Genomic DNA, 22,080 nt, shown 5'->3' with positions numbered 1-22,080 from the left:
GGGCCGATAAATCGGCCCCTGGCAGTTTTCGCTCAACCAGGGATCCCTGGTTAGGTCCTCGAGGGCCGATATATCGGCCAGGTGGCAGTAAAATGGGTAGTATACCGGTACTTGCCATGTTTATACCAACTTTATGGAGTCACTCGCAATGCACTAATATGTGATATTCCATTTAGGAAAAATCACTCTCCTTGACTGAGATTTGAGAGACCTGGGATTCGATTTGGGATCCTTAGGTACATAATTAGAAAAGGATGTTCTTAAATATCCTTTCCAATTTTTGCTTCAATTTATCGCACTGCAATAGTGTCCTTCAGTGACATGCATTTGTGCCACCTTTCTTCCAACTTTCACTAAACATGAATCTTTAGGTGCAAAAAGGAAACAAATTCACTCGCTACGCATGCAATGCTGTTATGACATCCATTATGATGAGGAGCAAGTTTGAGAGATCCGACTGCGACTGAAGGAAAGAATGAACTGACTGGTCATGAGCAATGTGCATGATCTATGTTTCATTCTCAACTTTACCTTAGGATTTGATGGAAGCAAGCGTTTCTTTTCAAGGAAAGACAATTTAACCCCATTTCAATGGCCATGGCTGGCTTCTCTCCTTGAACCACTGACCTAGCTCTCATATTATTTTCAAGTATCAACATTTTTTATTGAGTAAATTTGTATCTGTATTTTAATGTATGCCTTTGAGGAAGAGATAATATAAGTCATCACTAACATTTACAATCACACTGTAAATTCATGGTGAAGAAAAAATTTGGAAGCTGAGTAGTTTTAAAAATGCGCTAAAGCAAATTACAGTACATAGTGGCACTTACTTGCCACTTGGAGCACTCCTAACCATCTACTACACAAAACTTTTAAAACTCTTTAAAGAGTCTGTCTTTTCATGGCCGTATATTATTATATACATTGATGGTAGACCTTTCAGAGTAGCATATGCATGTCTTTTCTTTCTTTGTTAAGTTTAAACAATCTGCATACTACATAATTGTGAAAACTTCTTTCCTTTTTAAATATAGGCCTCAAATCCATGGAGATGTTTTTGCTAAAAACTTGGAGGCACCAATTAATAAAGGAGGAACTCTAACACAACCACTTACTGTTGCAGCCTCAAAAAATTGTATTCATGTAGTGAAGAAAGTGACTTCTAACAAGTAAGCTATTTTGATTACAGCAAAAATTCTTGGTCACTGCTGAATAACAACTGACATTTTCAAATGGTTTACTCATAAACCCTCATATTTATGAGTGGATAACAACTGATGGTTTCCGTCTTATCCGTAAGTCTAATGTGATGCTACAAATAATTTGATTGTTTTGCATTCAACTTTTAAACAAAAGAATGCATATCACCTAATTAATAATGAAAAACATAATTTCAGAGTATTCAGCTCCTGCTCTATTCATGCACATCAATCAAGCTAATACTCAGTAGATAATAATAATATCTTTATTTGCCCAACGATTTGCAAAAAGCAAATATAGGGAACGTCAAAATAGTAATATAGTGAGCATAGATACATGGGCGTATCCGGAATCAAAACTATGGGGAGATGGAGGGGGACAAAACTAGCCATGGTCATTCAAGTTGTAACTTTTTTGTACAGAAAAGATTAAAGAAACCAAAATTTTAAGGAAATTATGACAGCAATTTATTAGTTTTTATAATTATTTGCTTGAAAAAATAATGATTTTTATTTTAGCTCCATTTCTGTACTTATATAATTTTTCTTCAAAAGGAAAATTAGTTCATAACTTTTGTTTCGAACTAAATTTATTTTCGCTTCTAGGGTGGTAGTTGCCCCCCCTGCCTCCCGCTAGGTATGCCCATGCACAGATAATATTTTTGGGGGAGGGGCAATACCAATAATAAGTTATTAGTAATCACAATAAATGCTTTACATTATTTTTTTGTAGGTAAATTCATAAAGTAAATGAGAATAAATAATAAGTTGGTTCATTCTTGAAATACTTTAGTTATAAAAATTTATTATCCTTCTTACCAAGGTCAATAGCAAATTGCATGCCTAATACATGGCTTAGAAATTGGGGCTCTTACGGATTCAAGCATCTAGATATTTTTAGTATTTTATGGAAGAATGATTTCTCACCCTAATCTTTAATGTAAATACGTACTTTGCTTTCAACACAGGTCACTTTTAAGAGCTAAAAAGAAGCAGTCATCTGAAGAGCAAGGAAAGCAAAGGAAAAGAAAAGAGAAACCAAATGTAGAAGGCTGCAAAACATCTGTAAAGGAACCAAAAGAGAGCAAGGCAAAGAAAAGGAAAATAACAACTGATGAAAATGTGCCTCGCAGGAGGAGTGCAAGACTTTCTAATGGCAATGATAGTGGAACAAATACCTCATGAACTCTGACAAATGGAAAATAATGTCCTTAATTTCAAGCCTTCAATAATGCGGCATTGTCTGAACTTCTCTTCACATCCAATTGCTAAGTACACAATGCTGATTAAAGCAGCATTTATTACTCAATGAAATTTCAATGTTGTAGCTCAACATTAAAAGGTATACTAAAACTTAGATAATGGCTCTTTATCTGAAGTATTAATTTCAAGTGTCATGTTTTTAGTGTTTAGCCCACGCAACAATAAATAAGACTTAAGATAAATTACTTGGTTGTGACTGAAGAAAAATGTAGGTACATAGTAGAGATAGGCTGTCTTGATAAATTTGTAGGTGGTGAACACTATTTTTCGAGAGTCGTGCCATGGTGAATTTGATGACCTGGTGCTGTGTGATGAGGTGCTGGTGGAAGTCTTGCGGAAGTGTCTCTTCGTGCAGTCTAGTGACAAAAGTGTCATCAACATACTTGAGCCACATTTTGGGCTTTCTGTCACGTGCTGCATAGGGGTCCTATATGAATATTAGGAGCAACTTGGAAAATCAGTTCAGCCTCTCTGCAACTGCAGAGCATGCTTGGAGTGGACCCAGCCACAATTATCTTCTATGAGGTGAGATCTATGCATAGAGAGAAATGCTACTAACCCAGATCAATTTAAGACGCTTTGAAATTGCTAAAAAAACATAACAACACGAACCGATAGGCAAGGTATCCTCTCCACCAACCATAAAAGAGTACTCGGAGAAGCACAAATCAGTGTATACAAAAAGGCAGTGAGGTAGGACTATATTAAGACCGAGAAAAACTCATATAAGCACCTTTGACCTGAAGATACCAGGAGGATCTCTGGCAAAACTGTTACCGAAAGGAAATCTGGATAGGGCACAATCCAAAAAATGGAAAATCATGAGTGACTCCACAGAAACATGAGAAGCAACATTACTCACCTCAATGTGGAGGAGACTCACAAGAAAATAAGGTGCCTTGAGAATGTGTGTGTAAAGAAGATCAGAGCACTCTCCTCTCCAACCCTCCTTCAACATTACATTGATTCCAACACCACTCCACCATGCATAGAAATTAAACACTAACTGAAGACCAATGCTGCCAAGAGGATATTACAACATACTTGTAATACATTGCTGAGAGAGAGATCATTTGTGCAGTGAAAATGAGTGAATGTAATTACTGTGGACATTATGGTCAGTTTTAACTTGGGAGTCGTTAGTGACAAACATCCCAATTGCTGAGACAAGAAATCATCAAAGAGCTTGAAACAAAGGAGTAACCGATGGATCTACTCAGCCTGGTAAACTTCTGCCTTTGAAGTTCATTCTTGCATAGGAAAGGCTGTTATTGTGAACGATTTAAAGGGGCAGTTATGAGTTCACCAGAGTTCACCACTTTCACCAGTAATTACGTAAGTTATGACACTTTCGTCATGTAGCCAGAGGGAGTGACATTTCTATGAGACTTTCTTCAGCACCTAAACGCAGAGCACTATGCAATCAATCAATATGCAAAAATGTTGTCAAAAATGGCCAACACACTCGCCAAGAACCCGAAAAAAAGAGGAGTAGAAATCAGCTCTGCAGAAATCTCATTCGCAATGTCAATAAAAAATTAGGATAATGTATTTGATTAAAAATTTATAGTTACCATAACTCAAACGGTTATCATAGCCATTTTTATATTTGGCCAGGACATATGACAAAGGTTTATTCCTCTCACAATATTAAAAGTTCATCAGAGCTATGAATTAAATTTCTGCTCAGACATTAGTTCATGATAAGTAGTTAAATTTTCATGAGATAAAAAGTTATCATAGTGAAGGAAGCAAGGGATTGTGGGCTGATTTCTTCGTGGTTGTTCAAGTAAATAAAGTTTGACTTCAAGTTTATGAAAACTATGAAAAAAATATTCATTCAAAGGTGAAATAGTGTCTGTCCTTATAATACTGATTTTTAATAACTAGGCACAAAAATTTTGCTTCAATGCATAAAAAGGACTAAAAAATTAAGTAAAAACTTTGGTGAAGAGTGGAAAATAAAGCTACTTGGCTTTTATCATGGCTTTTATTTAACAAATTGAAATATTAGACAGGTACAATAGCAATGTAAAAATATTCAAACAGTTCATTAGATCAAATCAAAATGACATTCCTAAACAGATATGTACATAATTGCTTTTACTAGATATACATATCTGCAAGGATGTTTATAGAATTTACCAACTTGATTTTAAACAATGAACCTTTGCCAAGAAAATCATTCTCCCAAACACCGAAAAAATAAAAAATCTACAAAAATGACACCTCTGAAAAATTCATGATGTAATAATAGTATTAGGAATGTTTGTACCTTGTCATGGTTTGAGGCTTAACTACACAATGGATGAACATATTTGATTTCATGTACATATATGTATATGAAATATGTGTATATGAAATTTATTCATGCTCTGAGGCACATGGATGAGTACACATAAATTCATTCACGTTTATCCATTATGTAGCCAAGCACATTGACTCACTCTTGAAAAGAGCATCTCCATTCAAAAAACTCAGTGCAATAATAAAGTGACTAGCTACTGCTAAGCGTCTTAACTCCGACATGAAGACTCCTTCAATATTCTAATCAAAAAGCAATGTACTTAATTATATCTTTCAAAATATCTTAAAAAAGTTATCAATATTTGCATATATGCTCTTAATAAGCCAAGATTATAAATTCATTTCATTTTACTCTGAAAACATTAATGTAGCTGTCATTATTATGTGTAAATATACAATCTACATAAAAACTAATTTCATACAAAAATATCCATCTATCAAAGATCACAATAAAACTTTAGAGGGAAACATCGCTCAGAATATCATTGAGCAAGATTTGTTAGTTACAGCAACGATCCCTTCCACTCACCAAATCATGAGTATTCATTTTTCACGGAATTACATATTTGATAATCACATTGTTTTCAAACCAATTACTTGTACTCTTCATTCAAAGCTCGACCAATTACCAGTCGCCTCACTTCACTGGTTCCAGCTCCAATTTCATAGAGCTTGGCATCTCTTAGGTAGCGACCTGTCGGATAATCATTAATGTAGCCATTTCCACCTGAAAGAAAGGTAGGAAATGAGAAATGTAGTCAAAAGAGTTAAATATCAGCACACCATATTAACTACAAAGATGAAAGTAAACTTGATATTAAAATACCATATGGTTATTAGGACATAGAAGTGCAGTAGGTCACATCTGATTTTTCAAAAATCTGAAAAGTAATAGCTCCACCCACCAAAAATTATGATAAAAACATTCAGGTTCGAATGGGGTGTAATTATCCTAAAGAGGTCCCACATGATCTAAATGACAAGGTGGCTGCAATTGTTGCAATTTAAAATTTTTTTATCACCTTATAAACTCCAGCGTTTAGAGTAGCTTTCTATTGATTAATATTGTGTCCAATGGCAAAGTATAAGCTGTACAAGGTAGAAATTTTAATTTACCACGATTACTTTTCCTTTCAGTGCACCATTTTCTTTTGATAAGGGAACAGAAGAGGCTGTGTATGGTCTACAAGACTGTACAAGACAAGTCTGAAATAACTTTTGGGGGAATTTCTACTCTGAAAACTTTCATCTCAAAACTTAAGATGTGGTAGTGGGCAGCAATAAACTTAAAGTAATACAGGATACCACTCGCTTGCACATTTTTTAAATTTATTTTCCTTGCAGTTTTCTTTTGGCCTATGCGTGACCAGAAGAGCCCAACACATGACCTAAAATATCTTACCACTGCAGGGCTTTCAAATCATCTTCATCACCTGAATCTAATATCATCATCTTATTTGGAGCTCGAGTTGTCCTTTACAAGTCACGTTATAAGCTTTCTACACTATACAGTACGGTGTCTGCATTTTTGTGAGCACATGGAGCCCTTTGAACCAGCCTTGCTGTCTATGCTTACACTCTCCATTGAAATGCCAGTGAATAAAGTCTCAACACATGAAGTAGCCGTTGACCTCATAGCCTTGTATTTAAAATATGATACACCAAATTTATTTTTGTTATCAACATCAATTAAAATGCAATTAACGGTAATTCATTGTATCTTGTAATTTCATCCTTTTAAGATGTTACATATAAATTGAGTGATATAGTGGAACATGTGACCGTTTTTCGTAGTACATGAAGCAATTTATTTAGAGAGACTGTCAGGCACATAGAAAATTTATTTTATTTTTTTTTGTTCAAGAGAAAAACGTTTTTTATAAAAATTTATTTTTATATAGTACATATTTATATTATTTTCATGTTTTCCTACAGTTTCTGTAGCGATAAATCTGTTGATTCTTTGAAGCATACTTTCATGCCATTTACAATGAATTCTCTTGATGGGAATGAAATGTACAATTGGTATAAAATTGTGAGCATCATCAGGGGGTGTATGCTCAAAACCATTTGGTTTATTGTGTGCTGGGCGGCAATTCAAGTGAACAAGCCAATCAGTCGCCCGAGTAGTGCAGATAACTGTGTATTTAAAATAAAAATTGAGTGCCACATAAGATGCATAAGGAAGATAAAAGTAGGTTGCAACATCACAAAAACACAGGCCTTCAGCAAGGAAGCAGACACCAGTTTCAAACACTATCCATTTCCTCGGCATAAAAAAGCAAAAATAATTGATTACACAGGAATATCAACAATATATATTGCCATAGTAATCTAGCCCTGCGGAGTGATGAACTATCAAGCTGTGTAGTGTTGCTTTCCATTTATATTTTTATGATGGCTTACATTTTTTTAATGCTAGGGATTTAAATTATGCAGTAAAGGAGCTGAATACTTAGTTATTCTTATGCTTGTAACTTTGAATCGCATACTTTTTTTTTACTTGTCATTCAATGTTACTTGATAGCCTATTAAACTGGTAAGGTCCACAGGTTTATTCCTGGCCATGTTGGTAACTTAGAATTAGTGTCAACACATGACACCATTTGAAAAAAATGAAACCATTAGGTAGATAGACACGTACAAATTCATGACATTAGTAATAATTGAGGGATAATACAGCTGGAAAATATTACAGATGTCTTACCTAAGCATTGTATAGCATCCAGGGCCATTTGTGTTGCTTTTTCTCCAAGGTACAGAATAACCCCAGCACAATCCTTGCGACTCACATTACCCTTGTCACAGGCTCTTGCCACACTGTACAAATATGATCGGCATGCACTCAAGGTAGTGTACATATCAGCTATTTTACCCTGCAATACAGCGTACATTAAGAGTTAATATTGATTCTCATGCTACAATTACACATTGGATTCAATCACTATTACACTATGGAGTTGTCAACCTGAACCCGAAATTGCAATTAATTAAAATAATTTGTTAAATGGTTGGGAAATATAAATGATGACAAATATAAGGTCTCCCTCATTCTACCATTAACTCCAAGCTTAAAAATTAAATGATGAAACTTTCGCATTGATTTTTTTGCTGTGAATATCTCAAAAAATAAACAACAGACCAAAAAATAGAAAAAAATGTCTACATATTTATTTTTCAAACTCTACCACAATAGGTTAGTTTCCTTCATCACAGAAAATGACAGGCTTCAGCTTTTTTTGCTGTGAATATCTCAAAAAGAGCAACAGACCAAAAAATGGAAAAAAAATGTCTATTTATTTTTCAAATTCTACCACAATAGGGTAGTTTCCTTCATCAAAGAAAATGAAAGGCATTGATTGCAATTCGTTACCCACCATTAGTGCATTCATAATACAGAAATTATTTGGTTTTAGAATTCCCTGTTTAGACGAATGGCAATGGTCAATTTTAACTGTATTTGATAAAGGCCAGATTGGCGCCCATGCGATGCCACTCCACATGATGTCACAGGGACATAGTTTCTATACGAGTAGATAGCAGTTTTACATCGTCTGAGATGCATGCATGAGGCAAAGAGCTCAGGGAAACATGTCTTAATAATCACCTATTAAAACTGGCCATGGTCGGAAAGTTTCCTTCGTTTGATAAGTTTGATAATCCATAATTAAGCCAAGCGCTACCTGCTAGCAGGGTACTCTGCTACCTGCTAGTAGCCTGCATCATATCAGCGCTTAAAGCCTTGCCCCAAGGTCACCTCACACGGTGACAGCGGGAACCAGAATGACGTCACACGGCGTTTTCCCGGCATTCATACTTAGCCATCACGTTTTCGCGCGCTTGAAAATTTTCACTTTTCATTTAATCGCGAAAAATGGATATCGTCATTAAAAAATCTAAAAGCGTGAGATACGTACTCCAGGAGTAATAATCTTTTGATTCAGGCAATAAAAAAATGATAGGAAACCACCCTATTGGCATTTGTAAAAAAATTGCGAACTAGCCCATTATGTCAAAGCAAATTAACATACACTCACCTGAATAAGCTGGAACTCCCCAATTCTTTGATTAAACTGCTTCCTTACATGGACATACTCAAATGCAGTATCGCAACAGGCTTGCATTATGCTAGAAAACCAAACAAAATATGTAGAGTAAGGATATAGGTTCGTTATTCAATAGTTTCCCACCCACTGAAAACAAAAGCATGTTTCACGCAGAAATATGATACTTATATTTTTATAGGCTATTCTTATAAACCCATAAGTTATGTGAAATGACATGTATTCTAAAATAGCATCTTGAAATCTGTGGAGTGATAGAAAATCAAGATTCTTGGTATTTAAAAGGAATATCTTTCTAGGCAGGAGTACTTGTAGTAGCAGTAAACGTCAGTTTCCCAAAGTTCTCAAGAAAATAAAGAGCAAAAACTATTTTCATACTATTGCTGCACATTCATTTGTACAGGCATGGCACTGACCACACTTGGGACTGTCCTACATTTATGCATACTCAATGAGAATCTTGGAAAAAAGGGATTTTTCAAATAAAGGAGTGGAACCTGGACACAACTGAAATGCATGACACACAAAACAGGAACGTGTGCATGAAAACCTCAAGAGTATTTCCACACAGAAACTGGTATTCACTGCTGAATTTCCCCAAAATAAAAAAATTTACCAACAAAACATATGTCCCAGACTTGACGTACAGATCTACATTAAAATAACCCACAAGTGAGCCAAATAATGCTGTTCAATCTCCAAAAACCTTCTCCTCACATGCGGCGTAAATGTTAAAATGAGTTTTGTTGGGCCATGGAGCAGGTACTTCCAGGACGGGTGTGGTACACCCTCCGTAGGGTCGCTAATCCAGAACCCTTTTCTCGACGAACTCACCTTCGCAGGCCCGTCTCTTCGACCCTCCGAGCGAGGGGCCTCCCACCCGAAAAGTGACTGCTCTGACTGCAATTTGAAAATCAACCAATCAATCCGATCATAAAAAAATGATTGTTTGCATCGGTTTCCAAGCAATCAAGTATGTCTTTGAACCGTGTTTCTGTGATGAAAAATAACGATTTTATTAACTTTGCTAAAACTGTGGCTGCAGACCACTGGAAAATGGCCATTTTAGCAAATTTATCAAAAAGAGGAATTATGGAGGGTTAAAGAGACGGGCCAGTGAGGATGAGCTCGTCGAGAAAAGGGTTCTGGATTAGCGACGTTGTCGGTGTGGCCGAAGCTCCTATTGGACTTTTAAAGCTACTTATTTCGGTTAAAAAACAAATTTGAGCTCTGAAAATTGGTCTCTGTGTTTTTCATTCATATCTTTTTGGTTTTAAATAATGAGAACCAATTTTTTATTCCTATTACTCAGTCAAAGTGAGCAAAGAAAATATCATTTTTTCAAGCTCATGTTTCCATAAAAATACAAGGAATTATGCACTTTCCTTGGTTTAAATTAGCTTATTTATAGATTGTATTCAACAGATGTCACATTACCCCAAAGGACCTCCAGCAAGGACCAATCTTTCCAAATCCAGTCCACTAAAGAGAATGTAAATTCCTTTGTTCTCTGGTCCCAAAAGATTTTTAGCTGAAAAAAAAACAAAAATTACAATTTACAGATGCTGTGAACATGAGGAGAGCAAGTCAGACAAGGAAACAAAAACAAGGAAGCCCAAACCCTCCCCTGGCCAATTCCCTCCTACAATGCACAGCCAATAATTTTACCCCAACGGTTAATTAGTAACTCCAGGCAAGAAATTATATGAAGTAGAAAATAAAGAGGATGTTGAATATTTGAATCCTGCAGCATGTAGTGGTGAAATTCAAATTAATTGGCATGGAGAAAAATTTCCAATGGCAATTAATGTGGAAGTGAATGTTGATCTGTAGCTTTAAGAGCAAAAAGTTTTGGAGAGGATCTGAAATGAAACTAATCATTTCTTATCTTTTAGGGTTATGTATTAAATGAATAATTTTGGATAGGATCACATCTCTGGTATCTACTGGAGAAGCCTTAGCCAGTTCCGTTACCAACTACTATTTCACAAAGCTGGATGAAACTTGAAGAAATAAGACAAATCCAAAAAGTTTTTACATTATTTAAAGCACTAAAATAAACTGACCACTTGTGCCCTGATTACATGAAACGAAGTAGAAATATCCCACAATTTAAAATAAACAGATTATACTTCTTGATTTGACCATGCACTGTCTCTTTATATGTGAAGCAATACTTAAATTTGCATTAAAATCATAACCAGCTTACAGTAGCCTTGTTTTTGGAAAAAATTATCTACTTTTCTTATTGTTATTGCCTACCTTTCGTTATATACTTAGTGATATTTTTTTCATACCACCCTAAATTTTTTGCTTAAGCTATCTTGATAGCTGCTAGTTTTTCTATTTTCCTGTATCATTTTTCTACGTTTTCCATTTACATCTAAGCTATTACACTTTCTAGCATTTTTTTAAATTTTTCCCCATGATTGCTAGCGCAATTAATTTTATGTTCTACGGGGGAATTGCCCCAGAAAAATAAAACTATTCTATTATACTCATTTGGATAGTTTTCAGGACTTTTTTAGCTCTAAAACTTGATATTGATTTCACAACGTACCGTACAGCTTTCTTAATTGGTGATTGCATGCCATGCAAGGTTGGCAGTGTGGCATAAACAGCAAGGTACCCATATCTACTAAATACACCTTCATGAGAAATCAACTGCATAACAAAAATCCCACTTTTTGTGCATACCAGGTACTTTGCAGTCCTCAAATATGAGCTCTCCTGTATTTGAACCTCTCATTCCTAATTTATCCAACTTCTGAGCAGTTTTAAAACCTTCCATTCCACGTTCCACAAGAAATGTTGAAATTCCATGCTGAGGCTTAGGAGCAGAAGGGTTGGTTTTAGCATACACCTGAGAAAATGAAGAAGAAAAAGAATAGATTTGATTCTGTAAAGGCACAAGGCACATTAAATTTGCCCATGGACATGGTAAAGTCAAATTAAATTAACCAGTTTTCACATTCCTCAGTACATACAATTACTCAAGACCAAAAAATTTTGATTTTATGGTTTAAGATATCTTGGAACTATTATCACTAATTATGTACATCAATAGAACTGACATAAAAGGATAAAGTGCACTTGTAAAAGTTTCCTCTGGAAAAGTAAGCTGTTTAATAGATCATGGAGCAGAGAATCGAGGAAGAAAATTGTGTAGTGCTACGCAAGAAATGTGAAACTGTGGGTCTTAGTCAAGAAAGCGAATCTAAAGGACTTAAAAGTTTGCAATATCATTAACGAAAAATATGGAAAGATGATTATAGATGAAGGATGACCTGGATTTGGCTTACGCTAAGGAGACTAGTATAAAAAATGAAAGAAAGGAAACTGAAAAGAAGAAGGAAAAGAGCTATCGCGTGAGAGGGGTGCTGACCCTCTCCAGCTTTCTTCTGCCAAACAACGTGTTAAGTCTGATTTTTAAAAGCAAAACACCTTAGACTACATGCTGTGCTTCACAGAAGTGAACAATATTAGTCAAACAATGACTAAAAACAATGCACAGACAACCTATATTAACCATCGCTACCAGAGACTTTAAGTATTAAATTTTTCAAAGAATCAGGTGTATTCTGGAAAAACATGCCTCTCAAGACCACACCATAAAACCTAGAGCCATTTTGGTCAAATGTAACAATGAATATAAATTCCAGCACTACAAAAATAGCCAATTTGATAAGGTATACACTTTTTCACCGTTTATAAATTGATAGTGAATTGCCTGTGTAGGCAACCCACATAACACCAAACCAACCCCTGAGGAAAATTTCTGGTGATGTTCCGCCTATAGGGGCCATTGAAATGCACAGGCCTATGGCACCTTGAAAAGATTTTAGCCTAGTGTCGTCTAGCTACAAAGACAATGTGTATTTATTTTCAGGATTAGATACCCCAGCAAAGTTTTCTAAGGTCATGCGAAGGTTATTCCACATAGTGTTTCCCACCAAAAATTGACAAGTTTTAAGAAAACTCAAAAGACTGTAAAAGAAAAGCTTGATAGAGTTGCATATAAAAATATTTTCAATTTAACATAAAGCCAAGTGTATTTCACACAAATTCTATCAATGAAGACTCCATTTTTTCAGTTTTATTGATGGGTCAATTTCTGTTAATTCAATCATTTCCATGATTATTTTATCATAGTCAGAGCCCATGAAGCCCTTAGGAAAATGGATGTCTCAACCATTGATATGTTGGCAGAGATGTTATAAACTACCCACTGGAAAACCACAGAACCATAAGGCCTTTCCAACTTTCGAATGGCCGAGACATCCATTGTCTCAACTTAATTATCTCTGTGCACTATGACAAAATAATAGTGAAAATTATTGAATCATCGACAGAAACCAACCCAAAAGAATAGCTATAAAAATCTTATTCAGAATTCTGGGCAACACATTCTCAATCTTCAATGTTAGAAACACTTACCACTAAAACATCTGCATCAGGTCCATTGGTTATCCAAAACTTATTACCATTCAGGACATAGTAATCCTTGTGCTTTTCTGCCCTTAAAGTCATAGAGACAACATCAGACCCTGAGCCAGGCTCAGACATTGCTAATGCGCCAATGTGTTCTCCAGAAGTAAGCTGAGAAGAAAAGATTTTAGTGCACATTAAAAATCTGACATGATGGATAATCATTACAGTGAAAATGATTTCATTATAAAAGATACTTTCAAAGCAGTAATCCTTACCTTAGGAAGGTACTTCGTCTTTTGCTCCTCATTACCATTTCTGTGAATTTGGTTTACGCAAAGGTTAGAATGAGCTCCATAACTCAAAGCAATAGCACCACAAGCTCGAGATAGTTCTTCCATTATGATAACGTGATCCAAATAAGATCCATCTGTGCCTCCGTATTTACTTGATATAGTTATTCCCAAGAGACCTAAGTCGCCCATTTTTCTCCAGAAAGACTGGAATAAGAAAATATTAGAATATGATCATAGTAGGGTGAAAGGGATTAGTACCCAAGCTAAAAATGTGGGTGTTATAAGAATAACAATGTAAAAAGAAACTGTGTACAAAGCACTGTGGTTGAAATAGTAATGATTGAAATGCCTTCATCAATACTTGAAACAGGTGTAATTTGAGTAGTACTCTACCCATACAGCACACAAGGTGGAATACACATGTATTGCATCTGTAATACAGTCAAAATACACGAAGACCGGATGCTGTATTCAATTGTAATACAGCAGTAATTTCTGTGTATTTTCACTGTAAATATGCTTCAAATGTCCTCTAGTACACGTATAATACAGTGTAATACATGATGTACACTAGTGTATTTTTCCATGAAAATTACATGATGTACAGTAGTGTATTTTTCCACGTAAATTACATGATGTACAGTGGTGTATTTTTCCACGTAAATTACATGATGTACAGTGGTGTATTTTTCCATGTAAATTACATGGTGTACCAAAATGTATATTTCCATGACAGTTATATTGTAACAATTACATATACAAGCTGCCTTCAACCTCAGTAGTTCATGTAAGTGAACGTCTTTTCCTAACAAATTCACAGGGGATATGAGGTGCAATACTTACTAACCGATCAATACAAATAATTAAAGCATAGCTTGGAAGCTTAACATTTTTGTTGCCTTTCATAAAAGCTAATAATATCTTCCTCATGACCCCTAAACAAAGCAAATGCATGCAGTCAAGAGGAAAATCCATAACCATCCTAATGCCAGGGATTGCTAGTAACGGGTTGTAACACAGCCACCTAGAGATAAGGCTTGTTCCCAAGCGTGTGTGGCGAGGCCAAGCATTTGATTAAACCTGGTTGCATTCCATGCACTTTCCTTGGATAGATAATTTCTTTCTAGCAGGGTAAAAGGTGTTCACACAAGGTCCCAAATGGTTCTATTAATTAAGAGTAAATTCTTCTTCAATTGTTCACTGAATTAGACATTGCATGACAGATGGGCTATGAAAATCTTACCCTAGAGCCTGAGTAAATAAGATTGTTCAATGACAATTGCCAGTGAATCATAACATCATTGACACATCTGCTATTATTCTGCTCGTATTCATCAAAATGAAAGCCAAAATTTACATATAGTCCAACCTCAGCTACTAAAACGTACCAGTCCCAGGCGCTTATGCATTTGAAATATTGTTTGGGATGAGCAAAAGTTTCAATGTCACTTTGCAGTAGATGTATCAATCTAATAAAAATTTGAAAGTCCTGCCAAACCACCAGCATAAAAATATGTATAAAGAATATGATATCTCTTAAATCACATCTCAGCTCTTACCATGCATGAGGAAATCACCACAATGAATTATAGTGGCAGGAAAGAAAAAAACAATTAAAATTCAGATATTTTATATTTTCATTATTCAATCACAATAATAGCTGCAATCCTCTCTTGTTACCATGAAATGCTTTGCTGAAACAAATATTGTCATTCTCTTTTGAACAAAAATTATTTTTAAGTACATTGACAGAAGCCATACTAACTATCTTCAATAGTTTCTCCAACGAATGTCTATTGTCACATCATCCACTTAAAAAAATCCACATCCACCATAGTTCTATACGTCACTTATACCACTGTCTTTCTGTCTTCTGAATGATAGTTTGGTAACTGAAGAAATGGCACCTTCCTCCAGTCTCGGCACCTTAATTCAACACGAATTATCTCCCCATCTTCTCGTGCAAGGCCACAGATTCTTTTCTGATGTCACTCGATGTGAAGTGCAGCTCACACACCTAAAATTAATAAATAAGAAAATACCAAGTAAATTACTTAGTCTTTTCAATTTAAGGCATTTCTGAATGAGAAATATATCTAATGACTTGGCTGGTAAATACAGGAGATAACTACATACCTCAATGATTTTTTTTATAAAAAACTAGATATAAGCATAAGATAATTTGAGATGATAAAAGCCGGACACAGCTAAATTCCGGTTCATTGCATCACCCACGATTGTAAGAGAAAAACGCGTATCTCCATTCACGGCGGTTCATACACACTAATAGCATATAAGTTACTGACGAGACTCAATGAATTTCTCAGCATTGCTTTCCATGAAACTTATTGAGTATCGCTGGTCTTGCGAAATGATACATAAGCTCAAATTAATTCGAAAGCATGAATACCTTAAAAGGTATGTGTTTTCCCCCGTAATATACGGTACTACGCCAAAAATATAATGACTCAGGAAGCTTCATCGAAAATACCCTAGTATATAACTTAGGGCGTAAATAATTCAAACAGCTTTTCAATTCTAAGTTAAATAAGTATTTTTAACTGAGTACAGAGTTTCAGACGCATAACACACCAAAGGGCAAGCTAAGAAATAATATTCGATACCATAAACTTGGCTGCTAAATTATAATTCCCAGTAACTCCTTCAACCACACGTTTACTGAACGAAATAATACAAAAAACAACTAAAATAAAAGAATTTTCAGTCGAATTGCCGCTACAATATTTTAAATCACCACTTTTAGTATTGGAGACATTCATCAACATCTCCAAGCCACATCTAGCTAGAAATTACATCCAAATAATTACAGCGTGAAAGGGTACATACCTTACTGTTTTTCGTGGAGATGAAATTGTCTCTTCTGATCGCCCGAATCCACTTGATGTCCAGCTCATGATATCTTGGAAAGCTAAAAACTTAACTTTGGGTCCACTCCTGGAGTTTTCTTCGCACTCCGGCACTGAACACGTGAAAGGCGTTTTTAACAAAAATGTCTCACAAACACACGTTTCTTAAGCCCAGCGAATGAAATTCAAGAATAAAGGAAAATTCACTATCATCAGAAACTTCAATTTTCAATAACTTACACCACAAAAATCCCTAAAAAGTGGTGAAACGTAACGTAAATTCACTCGTAAACAACGTAGGGGTTTCAAGGATATCACTACTTCGCTCAAAGATGATCTTATGAGTGGACTCATTAAAACCGATAATGTGCTAGGCAATTATTAGTTTTCAGAGTGAATATTAATCCACAAATATAATTTTCCTCGGCAGTGTACTCTCTTATATGTTACATTTATATTTTTGGTCGCTAATATGAACTCACAGGTTTATGCATTATACCGGTATGGATACACCAATATACTTAATGTAAATCCCTACATATAATAACGCTGTAATACAGCAATAATACGTTACAAAATACATTATGTATAGTATACATCAATTTCCTTAGTAAATACATTATGTACGCGAGTTCTTGTGCTGTGTGGGTATGGACCCTAAAGGCTGGTTATACAGTACATTAACACATACCAGTCAATATGTAAATGCATGAACGATTTTGGTGGAACGGAACATGTACGAATGCTTCAACTAAATTAGAACAGGTTCTATTTTTGTTCATTGGTTTGCACATGTTGGGTGGTTATATGGAGTATTTTTGTGTCCATACATTAACTCGTACATGTTAATTCACTGTGTAGCTAGACCTTAAAAGCCAAGTTACACAATATATTGACTCGCGCAATTTAATGTGTATTTGCCTGACAGTTTCAAAGAAAATGAACTTGGGATAAATTCTGGCACTAAATTACAACAGCTCCTATAATTTTTGCAGATTTATTTGCATATATTGGTATGATTAGTCAGTGAGTTTTTGCGCTCATGCATTAGCACATTGAACGGTACAAATTAAATTATGGTGCAACCAGATCTTAACAATAGGGCAAATGACCGATTGAAGTGAAAAAAAACTACTGTTGAAACTGCCCAGCTTCAGTGTTTCTCCAGTACCTTGGTATTCATTCAAACTTTTTAGTAAAACAGTTGCCAGCGCTTACAACCAGAATATAATTTTTGAGTCAACAGAGACACTTCTCGTTCCAACTTTCAATGGAACTATTCGGTAGCTCGAATACCGTTCTCAGCAGGGAAAAATCGATCTAATGATTGCTCTGCAGGTGAACTCACTCGGATATTATCAAATCCATTCTTCTTGTCTATTTCTGCTGCAAAGGGTGCCAATTCTTTTTGAGTGAAGTTAAAAACAGTTTGACGAAGCTGGAACAGAAAAAAGTAAATATGAAGTTAAAAGATTCACGACAGAGAAACAATCAAAAGTGGTTATATATAACACCTGTTGTTGCTCGGGCGTAAGACCAAAGATTTCTTCATTGATAGGATAATACTGCGACATAAGTCTGATTTGTAAATCAGGCTTCATCAATCTGGACAGGCATTTTATATTATGCCTTAGGGATAGCTTTGTCAATAAAGACGTCATTCTGAATAGCACACCTTCACTGAAGCTTGCGCATCAAAGAATGGTGGTAATTTCTTTCCGTCACCGTGGCCCAGTTAAAAATATTGGTACTAGACAGGACTTCTGTGAAGGAAAGAAAAAGAACAAAACCATTTTAAAACATTTACTTGTATCGTGGTAACATCGATAACAGGTTATATTGTACAGCTTTACTTAAAGTCCTATGATGGAACGCAGATTGAAAAACGTCTTTCGGCGAAAAAATAGCCAAAAAATACCGAAGGTTATCGTTAAATTAAGTGACGTAAATAGGCAAATATTTTATCGGAATGATAATAATCAATCATAAAACAACCTTTCCGATAATTAAGGTAGTGGAATTAAAAATTAAAATGGTCAAAAGTTTAGAAAACGAAAATATTAATTAAGCGGACTTAGAAACGCACTTACAATGATTTTGAACGTGATTTTGAACTTCATAAAAAGCAACTCGCGCAGACAGCCTATTTGCAAACGCAACGATATTTTAGTTACAAGAACTAAACGGAAGTAGTAGGTGGCGGACTTGTAGTCCGTCATTTAACGTATGGAAACCCCTTTCCGGTCACGGTGTACCACGGAGGATCACTGAAAACACAGAAGTAAGTGGTAGTAATTGTCAGTAATAAATACTGAAGTATATATCTATATTTTCTGTTTATTAAGAACATATTTTCGAATTGATGTTACTTGAGTGGCAGTTGTGGCTAAAGTTTAATGTGTTTTGAGCATATACGTGACACGTGATACGTATGTTCAAGCAGCATGTTTTCCCTCTCAATTTGTTTGCGAGTATTATTAAGTAATATTGTGGTAATCGTTTAATATTGCAATCCGCTTTATAGCTATGGCAGAAGAAAACTACGAAATGGAAGGCGAGGCCGAGGCTGTGGAGGTAGAAGCACCTCTTCCCATGCCCGTGGCACAACCGGCTGAGCTTCCAGAAATTAAACTTTTCGGACGATGGAGTTGTGATGATGTCGAAGTAGCAGATATGTCACTGCAGGTTGTTATGGGTTTCTCATTTGCTTAATTTGGCCTCCAATTTTCTTTGCATTTAGACGTTCGTGGTCCCGTTTTCACCACGCTGTATAAGTATCCCAATGTTGAGGCTGCTCACTATCTCATTGTCATAATTGTTCAATGGATTTGATTTTACAACAGGGGTTTATTACTGATATTTAGTTAGTTCGCCGTCACTATGTTGCTTGATAGTTTTAATTAATCCTCGTCTGTAGTCGGTAGTAGTGTAATGTATCTGATGATTGCTTATATGAAATTTGTACCTATTGAAATGTTTTTAGGGTCTTTAACTATTGCATTTTAAACTTTCAGGATTATATTGCTGTTAAAGAGAAGAACGCTAAATATTTGCCACATTCAGCTGGACGTTATGCCGCCAAAAGGTTTAGGAAAGCCCAATGTCCAATCGTGGAGAGGTTGACCAACTCACTAATGATGCACGGCCGAAACAATGGAAAAAAACTAATGGCTGTTCGCATTGTTAAACATGCATTCGAAATCATCCACTTACTCACTGGGGAGGTATGTACTGATGATATTATTGTCTCTTAGCGTATTTTTAGTTGTATAAAAAGTCAGAGGGGTCATGATTGATACAATGCAAGTTCAACTTGCCATTGCAATCCATGGGTATTGTTTACTTATTTGCATTAGGTGTACAGTATAATTATATGTGTGGGTGTTCGTATCATGTTGTTTCCTTAAATGTCTAATTTCGATAGACAATAACTTAAAATGCCAGTAAGGCCTATTTACACTGTACGTAAACTCATACAATGTGAATGCGTAAATTATTTTCGCGGACCGTAACGAATTGGAAGAATGTATTAGTCAAATTGAGACAACTTCCTGTTGTGCATGCTTGCGAGTTGGATGGTTACTCCGTGCATTTTCGCCTTAATTATCGTAAGTGGTTGCTCTAAGAAGCCTTGCCTGAAGAATTGGCCGGGCGCTTCTCTTGTAAAACTCATTTAAATATGCAATTTAATTTCTTATATGGTGAAAAGTAAGAATTTCTAATTATCAGAAAACCTTTGATGTCTTAGGTCTTCCGGTTTGTTAAGGTAATACCTTAATGCTAATTTGGCACCTTCAAAATTTCTTTAAACTTATTATTTTTTGTAAGTTTATGCCTAACTATATTTTTTATCATCGTGATAAAAATTTCCAGAAATGAAAATCACAGGTATAAATGAGCTTGGCTGAAAATTTACTTGGTGGATTATTCTTAATTGGAATTTTTTGGGGCTTGCGAGTTTATTTTTATTTTTAAATTATAAATATCTTTTGATGCCTTATCAAATCCCAGTTTCTAAAAGTATTCTAAAATTTTATCTAGAACCCCCTGCAAGTACTTGTTACTGCAATCATCAACTCCGGTCCCCGTGAAGACTCCACTCGTATTGGAAGGGCTGGTACAGTCCGACGTCAAGCTGTGGATGTGTCTCCATTGAGGCGGGTAAACCAGGTAAGATGAATCTTTAATTTATGTCTTCCAAATTCAGAGAACGTGATTCAGGTTGCAAACTGGCCATTGAAATCATTTTTTTATATTGTAATAAATTTTGGTGGTAATTACACTGTAATGGAAGCCGCTAATATGAAAAGTGTTGGTGCACATCTCTTTATTTTAGTTACCTGAATTCGTTCCACTACTGCAAGCGGCCTTTAAAAGGCCTGTTCTAGTTATGCAATATTTTGTTTAGTTAATGTAACATTCACCTGCATTTTCCTAAAAATTGGGTTAATGGTTATGTTGTGGTATCTTGAAGTTTTTACTCACCTATTTGTAAAAGGTCTTGCGTCTTGACAGTCATCTGATGACACCAAATCATCCGATGTTTTTGCACTCGGCACTGAAAAAATGCTGCAAAATAATGTTTTGTTGTTGTACCCTGTAGTGTAAACAAATGACACTTGATATGTGATATCAGGAGTTGAGTGATGTGCATGGAAAAAAAATTTTTACTTTTAAGATTATAAAGTTGGGAGGTATTGTCTTTCATTGGCCTGTAAAAATAGTTAACAACTGAGTTTGTTGTTTGAATGAAATTTTCTCAAGGGAGGCTTGAAACTTAGGAATATTCACTAGATAAATGGCAGTGTGTAACTGAGATCGTAGTATATACAAAGGTCATGTAACCAAGGTTCTACTGTGTGCACTGTTAAAACCTGAAAATGGAAAAAAACCTGATAATGCAGTTCATGAATTCCACATAGTGAGATGTTCATTTGTATGCATGCTGTAGAAAGCTCTGCTTAATCCAAATATGTGCTTAATGGCATTTTGGTTCTTTACGATGGAAACATTCATAGACCCATGGAGTATTATTGTAGTGCTTATATTGAATAGAGTATATTGATTGCTCATCACCAGCATGCCTTATTTTCATGCGGTTAAGGATTAGTGCATTGGGGAAGTTACTTTGATAGAAGTTGGTGTACCGATGGTGTGCTCATGATACATTTGAAGGTTGAATTCAAAGTAGCTAAAATATTCCTTGAAGCATTAACTTAAAATGGCAAACATCATAAATATTTAATCCTGATACTTCCTTATTGTTGTCATAGCTCTTTGTTTTAAAATCTGAATTTGTTGAGACCTATAATCATACTTCCTTTCCTTGAAAATTTTCTGAATTTTCCGGATTACAAAGTAAATGGGGGTATTAATGAGTTAGTGATTGCAACTGTTTTGCATTTCAGGCAATCTGGTTGCTGTGCACTGGTGCTCGGGAAGCAGCATTTAGAAATATTAAGACAATTGCTGAATGTCTTGCTGATGAACTTATCAATGCTGCTAAGGGATCATCAAATTCCTATGCCATCAAGAAGAAAGATGAATTGGAGCGTGTAGCCAAATCTAATCGTTAAAATGAAAGTCACATTTTTTGTACCATCGTGATTTATCATTCCAAGGAATTCCATAATAAAACCTTGGGTCAAAGTTA

The 22,080-nt window shown here is 35.4% G+C and overlaps 3 protein-coding genes across 4 annotated transcripts in view; 2 read left to right on the top strand and 1 right to left on the bottom strand.

Moving 5' to 3' along the window:
* LOC124158981 (snRNA-activating protein complex subunit 4 homolog) overlaps nt 1-5,055 on the top strand; it is a 21,745-nt gene extending 16,690 nt beyond the window's left edge. The window contains exons 13-14 of the mRNA XM_046534432.1: nt 1,038-1,172; nt 2,171-5,055. Of these exons, the coding sequence (XP_046390388.1) occupies nt 1,038-1,172; nt 2,171-2,387 (352 nt within the window). The 3' untranslated portion in view covers nt 2,388-5,055. The remainder of the gene's footprint in view (nt 1-1,037; nt 1,173-2,170) is intronic.
* Nucleotides 4,437-18,604, bottom strand: LOC124158982 (isovaleryl-CoA dehydrogenase, mitochondrial). Of its 2 annotated transcripts, none has more exons than XM_046534433.1 (10): nt 18,518-18,604; nt 17,942-18,190; nt 17,776-17,865; nt 13,543-13,764; nt 13,274-13,435; nt 11,534-11,699; nt 10,274-10,367; nt 8,810-8,900; nt 7,480-7,648; nt 4,437-5,499 (listed from the first exon to the last, which is right to left on the bottom strand). In XM_046534433.1, the coding sequence occupies exons 2-10, from the start codon at nt 18,086-18,088 to the stop codon at nt 5,366-5,368; spliced, it is 1,275 nt and encodes a 424-aa protein (XP_046390389.1). In that variant the 5' UTR covers nt 18,089-18,190; nt 18,518-18,604; the 3' UTR covers nt 4,437-5,365. The 2 variants fall into 2 exon arrangements, with proteins under 2 accessions (XP_046390389.1, XP_046390391.1); XM_046534435.1 differs by lacking the exon at nt 18,518-18,604 and adding an exon at nt 18,281-18,376.
* Nucleotides 18,596-22,080, top strand: LOC124158983 (40S ribosomal protein S5). The gene is made up of 5 exons (XM_046534436.1): nt 18,596-18,708; nt 18,952-19,112; nt 19,442-19,651; nt 20,469-20,597; nt 21,836-22,080. The coding sequence occupies exons 2-5, from the start codon at nt 18,954-18,956 to the stop codon at nt 22,001-22,003; spliced, it is 666 nt and encodes a 221-aa protein (XP_046390392.1). The 5' UTR covers nt 18,596-18,708; nt 18,952-18,953; the 3' UTR covers nt 22,004-22,080.

This window comes from Ischnura elegans, chromosome 5 (assembly GCF_921293095.1).
Source record: "Ischnura elegans chromosome 5, ioIscEleg1.1, whole genome shotgun sequence".
Taxonomy (NCBI): domain Eukaryota; kingdom Metazoa; phylum Arthropoda; class Insecta; order Odonata; family Coenagrionidae; genus Ischnura; species Ischnura elegans.
Note: the sequence above shows the minus strand (reverse complement) of the source record. Positions and strands in the feature narration are given on the sequence as shown.